Source organism: Rhagoletis pomonella, unplaced genomic scaffold (genome assembly GCF_013731165.1).
Source record: "Rhagoletis pomonella isolate Grant_MI unplaced genomic scaffold, Rhpom_1.0 Rhpom_scaffold_06643, whole genome shotgun sequence".
Classification (NCBI taxonomy): domain Eukaryota; kingdom Metazoa; phylum Arthropoda; class Insecta; order Diptera; family Tephritidae; genus Rhagoletis; species Rhagoletis pomonella.
Genome location: NW_023465176.1, coordinates 1 through 9,237, shown reverse-complemented (window position 1 = coordinate 9,237; position 9,237 = coordinate 1). Strand labels below are relative to the sequence as shown.

General features: G+C 40.0%; 1 protein-coding gene across 1 annotated transcript; it reads left to right on the top strand.

Annotated features, from left to right (window-relative positions):
• Positions 1–1,474: 1,474 nt before the first annotated feature.
• LOC118755572 (mitogen-activated protein kinase kinase kinase 15-like) lies at positions 1,475–6,168 on the top strand. Its single transcript, XM_036490401.1, has 10 exons — positions 1,475–1,667; positions 1,741–2,635; positions 2,703–3,044; positions 3,119–3,319; positions 3,394–3,995; positions 4,060–4,218; positions 4,303–4,856; positions 4,924–5,230; positions 5,335–5,577; positions 5,643–6,168. Exons 1-10 carry the CDS (start codon positions 1,609–1,611, stop codon positions 5,941–5,943), a joined length of 3,663 nt encoding a protein of 1,220 aa, XP_036346294.1. The 5' UTR covers positions 1,475–1,608; the 3' UTR covers positions 5,944–6,168.
• Positions 6,169–9,237: the final 3,069 nt, after the last annotated feature.

The window sequence follows — 9,237 nt, the reverse complement described above, 5'->3', positions numbered from 1 at the left end:
CTTTAAATTTCTTTGTTGCTAGTAATGCTGTTAGCGATAAGATAATTGGTTTTGCTTAGTTGCGCGGCATTGGCTAACCGCAAAACACCTTGTCGCATCTGTTCAATTTAACCACACTTCAATGCATCGAAATGAAATTCTCCTACGCGCATCACCAATCAAATTCAATTCAATTGAAAGCGAAAGAATAATCAAAGCTTCTTGCTTGCTGTGGAACCTTTGATATCTTTTTTGATTAAATTAATAGTGACAGCATAAAACACATTCCTTTTATATATAATTTTTATTGCATTCCTCTCGTTATCAAATCATTGCTTCGAGTGTGGCTCTTCTAGCGCGTACTTATGTGTGCGGAGAACACCGAACCTGTAGGAAAGTCAATTCGTTGCTAATTGCAGGAAAGTTATGGCTCCACTGGCTGGCTATAAGTACATATGTATGTACATAATTGCTGCTAGTCGAATATTATGTAACTTTCACGCTGTAATCCACTTCCGGCCCGCCGCTGCGTTGAACAATACAGTGCGCACATTCCTCGCTATTTATTGTTATACAATACTTTTATGCCGTCTTCCCTACTGCAATAGCAGAACGCCCACGGATTTGGCGTAGCCAACCAGTTCGTTAAGTAAACAACAGCAATAAAAAAGAGTGTGTTATATGAATTTAGTGTAGGCACACCAAATATTGTTTTTGTTGCTATTTAAATTGGCTTCAGTAAACTTTATCTTTTATTATTGCTACTGGACCTAAAATACACCCGCTCCACCCCCTACAATATCTGCCACGATCGCCAACGTTTTATTCTAGTCTATAATTTATATTTGCTCGCATTTTTATTTGTTGTTGTTACCTATATCATACATATAAATGTTGTTGTTGTTGTTGTTGTGATTGTAACAGCACATACATATCAATCGACACAGACGCCTTAGGCGCTTTATAACTAAATATTTTTTGCTGTTGCATTGCGGTTTTTGTTGTTATTGTTTTTGTTTGCATATTTTTATGTGTGTGTGCGTCAGTTCATGTGGGTATACCGTGTTTGTTTTGCTTGCATTTTTGTTTTGTTACTTCCTCCGCATTTGTTTACTTTTACAAGTTTATGTGTATTTACGGTTTTTGTGTTTTTTTTTATTTTGCTTTACCCGTTTTCTTTTTGTTTGCTTGGCTTTATTAATTGGGTAACGTAACTGAAATTCGCATTCGAATTACAAATTATTTGGCGCTGCTGTTTTTCTATTTGGATTTTTCTTCATATCCGATAGCGAGCAGTCATTTCCGTTTTTGAGTCATCGACTTCCTTTGTAAGTGCTTTGACAATCGATACATGTCGGGATTCCAGCATAGAACACTTTCGGTACATTTGCAGTCCTCGGCGCATTGAAGGCGGCTATTTTTTTTTTCAGAGTATCTCCTTTACGCTAACTCATTCTCCACACATAATTCTTACCCGTCTTCTTATCTCATATCTCACCTATAATTTATCTTGTCGACTCTTTACAGCTTTCCTGTGCCAATTATCAATTTTTATCGTACAAACGCAACGAAGAGACTTCCACCTGCTATCTTACCAATTTTAATAAAGAACTGCCGGCAGACACGAAAATGCCCACTCTACTATCGCGCCTAAAGCGTCTACTGCAGGATGTGGAAATTCAGTCAAAGTATGTAATGTAACCTCAAATAGTTTTGCCTTTAAGATAGATATCCCATTACCTGTTTTCACTCTTGTTACAGAGCTCATATGCGAGAAAAATTCTTAGCAGACCTGCGTTCAGCGCGTGAAACTTATGGCGCCAATGCTTCGAGGTTACAAAAGATACTGCATGAAATGCGTAAGCGTTTGGATGATGTACATGTGCTATCCGGTGAGGTGGTGCATAGTTTTATGTGTTCATTGCGTGACGTGCAAGATTATGATGCGATGGTGCGTTTGGTGAGCGATCTACGAAATATACCGAACACCAGAAAATACGTTGAGACCGGAAATATGAGTTTTCTCTACGCCTTCGCCTTAAATCGACGTAACCGCAAGGGTGATCGTGAGAAGGCGCTTGCTTCATCGTTGAAGGCTTTAGAGAAAAAGGAAAATGAGTTTCCCGATATGTTATGTTTGTGTGGTCGCATTTATAAGGATATATTTGTGGAGTCTGATTATGAGGACAAAGATAGTTTGAAAAATGCTATAAAATGGTATCGTCAAAGTTTCGAAGTGCAACCTAATGAGTATGCGGGCATTAATTTAGCTACGTTGCTCGTAATTGATGGCAAGGAGTTCAGTAATACAGAAGAGTTGCAAAATATTGGTATTACCTTGAATAATTTGATTGGCAAAAAAGGCAGCTTGTCGTCACTGACTGAGTATTGGGATGTGGCGACTTTCTTTGAAATTTCAGTGCTCGCAGAGGATTATGCGAAAGCGATACAGGCGGCAGAGTGTATGTTTAAGTTGAAGCCACCTAATTGGTATCTAAAGTCAACGATAGGCAATATTTTGTTGATTCATCGATTTCGCAAGAAGCCCGAAGATCACATTTACTCTGTGGAAGAGCAAATCTTTCAATTTTGGATGGATTTTTTCATGGTAGCCACCAATACAGAGGAGATCACCAGTGTACGCATGCCGATACTCGTAAGTTTGCTTTGGTTAAAACATACATAAACGGAATATAAATTAACTGATTATTTTTTAAACTTAGATTTTAGAACCACAAAAAATCTATATGCCTAGTTATGTCAACATTAATATGGATGCTGATGAAAAATCTATACAAATTATTAATATTTGTTTGGCGCATTCGAAGAACGCTTGCAAAAAAGTACATGATTTTGTGTTCACTGCTTCGCAAATAAAGTCTGTGAGCTTGTATAAGCGCGACGACCGTTGTGCCTACCTATATGTGCATCACAATTCAGACGATTTTCAAATTTATTTTCCCTCTACGGAATGTCGACAAAAATTTTATGAGTTAATATTGGAAATGGCATCGGACCAGGAGGTGTTTGTGAATTTGGACGTCGATGAAATGCGACAAATTGAGGTAATGAATTTTTTCAAAGTTACTCGATTCGTATTTTCAACGTTTGTTAAAATTTGTATTTCTTTTTACTACAGTACGAATACGACTATGATGATCAAAATCGTAAAATCATCCTTGGCAAAGGCACCTACGGCACCGTCTATGCAGCGCGCGACAAACAGACGCAAGTTCGTATTGCCATAAAAGAAGTGCCGGAGCGAAATTCACAGGATGTACAACCGTTGCATGAAGAAATCAAATTACACTCCCAGCTACGTCACCGCAATATTGTGCAGGTAAATAGATATCCAATATTTTTTTTAATTTTTTTCTTTAATAACAATGTCTCTCTGTGCATGATTTGCTACAGTATTTGGGCTCTGTCTCCGAGGATGGATTTTTCAAAATTTTCATGGAACAAGTGCCTGGTGGCTCCCTCTCAGATCTACTTGAAAAGAAGTGGGGCCCACTCAAGGATAACGAGTCCACTATGGCTTTCTACTCGAAACAAATACTCGAAGGTCTAAAATATCTGCATGAACAGAAAATTGTGCATCGTGATATAAAGGGCGATAATGTATTAGTGAATACCTACAGTGGTGTGGTGAAAATATCAGACTTTGGTACATCAAAACGTTTAGCTGGTATTAATCCCATGACAGAGACCTTCACCGGCACCCTGCAATATATGGCGCCTGAGGTGATCGACCAAGGTTTTCGTGGTTATGGACCCGCTGCCGATATATGGTCATTCGGTTGTACGAATGTTGAAATGGCAACGGGTAAACCGCCGTTTATTGAGTTGGGTTGCGCGCAAGCAGCGATGTTTAAAGTGGGCTATTACAAAAAACATCCAAATATACCAGAGGAATTGTCGCCCATGGCGAGAAATTTCATTTTACGCTGCTTTGCCATTAGTGTGTTAGACCGACCGACAGCGGCGCAATTGCTGGATGATCCCTTCTTGAATGAGTAAGTTGAGGGATAAGTTCAAATATTTGGTATTTTCTTGCTGCAATAACGCATTCTCGTTTAGCAAACATCGCAAATTGCGTTTGAATCCACCTTCTTCATCGGAATTTGGACGCAGCATCTCAGTGCCTGCCGATCGTTTAGTAAATAAGTCTACCTTGCCTGCCCTCATGAGTTCAATCAGCGCTGGTACTTGCAATACGCCTACCACGCCTGAGCTGGAGTAAGTGCAATAGCTCTTGTATTCGATATTAAACTCTCCCCCCTCTCATGGTATTCGATATTTGAACTCTCCCGCCTTTCACAGAATAACTCACTCGTCTTCCGTCGATATCGATGAGCTGCCTAGCACACAGTTCGCACTGGAGCGTCGCAACTCATCCGGTTTTCTACTGTCACCCGAAATCGAGGCTTCCACACCATCGCTGCGCACTAACCCCAGCGAAACCAGTGAAACCGATGGCTTCTATCGTTTGAAGAAAGATTCGCAGCGTCGCACCACCTTGTCAAAGGTATTGAAAATGGATGAGGATAAAATTTGTAACTTGTGGATGGATCGCATACAAACGGATCATAAAATCAGCGTGCTAATAACAAAAGCTGAGTTGCAAACTCTAATACGTGGGCTGCGCGAGTATATTGTTAACGAGAAGGAAAAGAATTTAGAGGCTACCATAATGGGACTGAAGCAAAAGCTAAATGACGACGTTGCCGTGGATCATTTACACTTGGCATTGTATGCTTTTCAAGATGCTGTAGTCACAGTATTGCGTTCACATTTCATCAAACCACATTGGATGTTCGCATTGGATAATTTAGTAAAAAGTGCTGTACAGGCGGCCGTAACGATCCTGTCTCCAGGTGTGTGCGCAGATATTCGATTTAAACTAATTTGGTATGATTAAACCTTTTTGTTTTTGTTTCTTAGAGCTTGGCGCCAACTTAGCCGGTAAGGAACTATCCTGCAATGACGACGAAAGCGTACATAATCCGCAACATACCTCAACTGATAGCCAGGAAAAGATTATTGGAGAACAGACTATAGTCACCGCATTGATTGAAGAGGATGATGGTAGCTTTTCACCGAGCGAATGTGTGCGCATTTTACGTGACATGAAGGACAACGATAAGCAATTTCAACGTCAGCACTTGGAACAACAGAAGCAGCAGCTGAAGGCATTACAAAATATAAGCAAAGAATTGGCGCACATCTATTCAGGACGGCGTAGAGCGAGGTTTGTTAGAAGCTAGTGTTTATACGCAATTTCGTTTATGATAAGAAAAAAGTTCTTAGTATCATATTCAGTTGTTCACATTTCATTACATAACTTATTCGCAGGCGCCCGTTTGCTACGCTTCATCGGCGTCCCAACCGTTCAACTGCACATAAACAACACAACTTCCATCGCAATTTAAACAAACGTACATATGGTATTAGCGAAATTGACGAGCAGCTGGCGCAGTGGCTCACCAACCATGACATTGACGAATTTTCGCAGACTATAATACTTAATGAAGGTTTCACTTATGAAGATTTTGTGTTCAATATGGAAAAATTAGATTTGATGCGACTGGAGTTGAGGTAAACAAAACGTATTTAATTATTGATATTTCCATAATTTCTAATTAACTCTTAACCACCTACAGATTGGGCGTAGAAGTGCGTCTATGGAAATTGATTACCCAAACTCGTGCGAGCATGGATGTTGTTGATGCTGAGAGTTCCTGTAGTCAGCAGCAAAAAAATACGCACAGTACTGATAATTCAGGTGCCTTAAAACGTAGTAAAACTACTGATCATAATTATAGAACTAAGTGTGGCGGCAGTGAGAATAGCAGGAAAAGAATTTTAAATTCGCACACCGTTAATAACAATACCAGCGACAATGACAATACTAATGCTAATACAAGGCAAACTGAAAGCGAGTATGACTCTTGCAGTGAATAAAATGAAAACCCCGTTCTGTATTGTTTTTTGAGTACAATAGTCATAAATGTGTTGTCATTGTTGTTGTTCTTGATATTATTCTTTTTAAAAATCCGCACATGCATATAAAAAAGAAAGTTAAGCTACTAACCTCTCGCAAATCGCATAAACTATCAAAAGTAAAAAAATAAGAAAAAAAAAACAAAATACTTATTTTCTTATGTTATAAAGCTAAAAGTTTGAATTAAGCAAAAAGTTATGAATTAAAAAAAAAACAAGCATTATTGTGTTAATAACAATTTAAAGAAATTGTGTTTTAATTAATTTTACGTACAGCATCCGATCCAAAACAAATGGTCCCGCGCGGCACTGCCAACGAGCATCACCAAGCAGCAGCCCCCAATAGCAGCGAGTACAACAAATGCAAATATAGGCAACTTCACTTATTCCTCAGCACCCGGATTGACCCCTCCTCCCACCCTCCCAAGGCAGACGAAAATACTCCTAACTAAATTAACGACAACCGTTTTTATGGGTTGGCATGGAATGCTGATAGCTGTGATCAAGAGATGGAAATAGGGTGCGTTCGAACTTCGTATTAATGCAGCCTTGTTGCTTCTTGATGATACACATGTTGCTGATGATTAACTGAAAATCTTCTGAAATGTTGCAGACATTTTTTTCTCCGAACGCTTGATGTAGGTAGAGTCTCCCTTCGCGTAGAACGTGTTGGACTTTCATAAAAAGTAACACTGTCGACGTTGGTTCCGCGGGACTTCCGACATGAACTGACGTCCGTAAGATCCCTGCCGCAGCAGCTCGCTTCAACCCATCCGATTGCTTGGTGGAAAACAACCCCAATTTCTTACTGAAGCGTATTGGATCCTTTGTTGGGTACACATAGTGGCCACACACAAATGTGCTTTTTTTCTTTCACAAGCGTCGAAGTTCCAGTGGCCATCGGCAACGAAAAATCCAGCAGACTGATATTAAAAACTATGTATTGCGGTTTTCCTACTCCCAAACTACAGGTGCCACTTGACCCAGCGAATTATCAGCATGGCTACCGCAAATTGCATAGAACCACCAACAACACTTAATGCTATAAGCACTCAAATATGTATGTAGGTCGTGGCTTTAACCGACCTTTTGAGAGAATCATCCCATTAGTCTTGGACCTGGCCAAAGTTTTCGGTATTAGAACATTTGTAACCTCGAAATTTAAGACATCGAAAACCAGAAAAAGAAATGGAGAACCGCAGCGTTGTGTCATTTGAAAATTCACCTCTACGGCTTACCAATTTTCACTGTGAAAAATAGAGCAATGTTCTCTCAATCCCTCACACATCTTAGATCTGTTCATAAGTAAGTGATGGAAGCCATTTCTTCAAGACGTCTTGCGTACGTCACCTTTCTAAAACTGACCATAGGAACTACATAGTCTGATTTATCGGTTAGGTCTATGGAATAGAAGTTTTGAATTTTACGAAATGCTGCTGTGGTGCGCAACGTTCCAGTTATATATAGTTCTGCGAACCTTTGACACCCTCCAATATTTTTTGTGTATATACACACCATAACTCTTAGAAAGTTTGTAAATGTTTTCGGAGGCAAAGTACTATTCCTTAACACTGGTGTAGACCGTGGTGGAATGTTATACTTTCTTGTAAAAAGTATCAAGTCCGTCTTCCTTTGGATTTACTTCGAGCACCATGTATCCAGTCTAGTCGGGATATCTTTCAACGTTCTTTCGAGAATTTCTGTCATCAGCGATAGGTATGGCTAGATAGTCAGCATAAGCTCTTAATCCAGGTGACCTCTTTGTAAGCTTTTAGTGACGACGAAGACCCGTGGTGTTCGTCCATTAGATTGGTATTTTCCTCTCTGATCGCTTCCTTTATCGTGTTGGGATCTACCCGAAAGAAAGGGCTCACATGCCTAAGCAATCCCTGGTCTATCAATGAGTAGGCAACTAAGGAATGAAGTCTCGCATCATCTTCTTATTTGGCACAACAGCCGATTGTCGGTTTGGGCCGAGACTAAAAAGCTTCTCCAAATGCCTTTCTCCTGTGCGAATTTGCGCCAATTGATCATCCCGAGTACAGACAGGTCCTTCTGAACTTGATCCTTCCATTTTCTAAGTGGTCGTTCAAGCCAGCTCAATCGATGTATTTTTATGCGCTTAACAATGGACAAGTTGTTAAAAAGCTCATTCAGTTCGTCATTCCATCTTAACCTATACCCGTCGTCTACGCGAGCAGGGCCGTAGATCCTACGTAGAATAGTTATCTCGAAAGCACCCAAAGCTTTCACATCTTTGTTCGACATCGTCCACGTTTCTGCGCCATATAGAAGAACAGGCATGAGGACAGACTTGAGGACCGTAATATTTGTTCGTCGGAGGAGCAGCTGTTGGCAAGAGCAATTCTTCGCTTTATCTCCAGGCTGATGTTGTTGATGGTGTTTATGCTGGATCCTAGGTAGACAAAGTCCTTCACTTCTTCAAAGTTATAGTTATAGCTGACAACAGTGACGTATGTCCCGAAACGCGTGGACTATTTATATGTTTCAAGGAGGTACTTTGTCTTGTCTTCATTCACCGCTAGACCAACCTCTTTAGCTTCTTATTCTAAACTGGAAAATGCTGCGGTTACGTCCCTTTGTTTCAGACGGACGATGCCGATATCATCTGCATACGTCAGCAACATGGTTATTTTGCTTTAGCAGGCACTGTTTTACAGCTTCAGACAGAAAAAGTCGCACGCGAGTGAATCGCCTTGACTAAAACCTCGTTTCATCTCAAATGGCGCGGAGAGGCTTATCCCAAATTGGGACGAAGCTAAACGTCGACGTCACTCTACACAGTGGTATAGGTTTGCGGGGATCCCAAATTTAAACATGACGTCGTACATGCATCTTCTCTTTGTGCTATCAAAAGCAGATTTCAATCGACAAAAAGACGGTGTGCGTCGCTTTGCATATCTAGTGTCCTCTCCAGGATTTGACATGCTGTGAAAATCTGGTCAATGGTGGACTTACCAGGGCGGAAGCCACACTATAAGGTTCAATCATATAAATGAAACAGGCTTTTTTATCAACTTTTTACAAGTTCGTTTGCTGTTTTATTTTTTTGTTAGATTTTTTTTAAGTCTTTGATGACGTTGCACTTTATTGTTTATATATGTATGTAAATAATTATACCCATATACAATGTTTTTTCGCTTTCCTCTATAAAACAATAGATTTTTTTTTTTGTTAAACGAAAGCATTTCGTTCTGTTGCTGCAAATTGTTCCCATTGTTGTTGTTGTTGTTG

Bases quoted from the DNA above. Each gene is read 5' to 3' on its own strand.
- LOC118755572 (XM_036490401.1), top strand. From the start codon at position 1,609: ATGCCCACTCTACTATCGCGCCTAAAGCGTCTACTGCAGGATGTGGAA. The intron at 3,320-3,393 runs GTAAATAGATAT...GATTTGCTACAG, and splicing joins GTCACCGCAATATTGTGCAG to TATTTGGGCTCTGTCTCCGA. The intron at 3,996-4,059 runs GTAAGTTGAGGG...ATTCTCGTTTAG, and splicing joins GATGATCCCTTCTTGAATGA to CAAACATCGCAAATTGCGTT.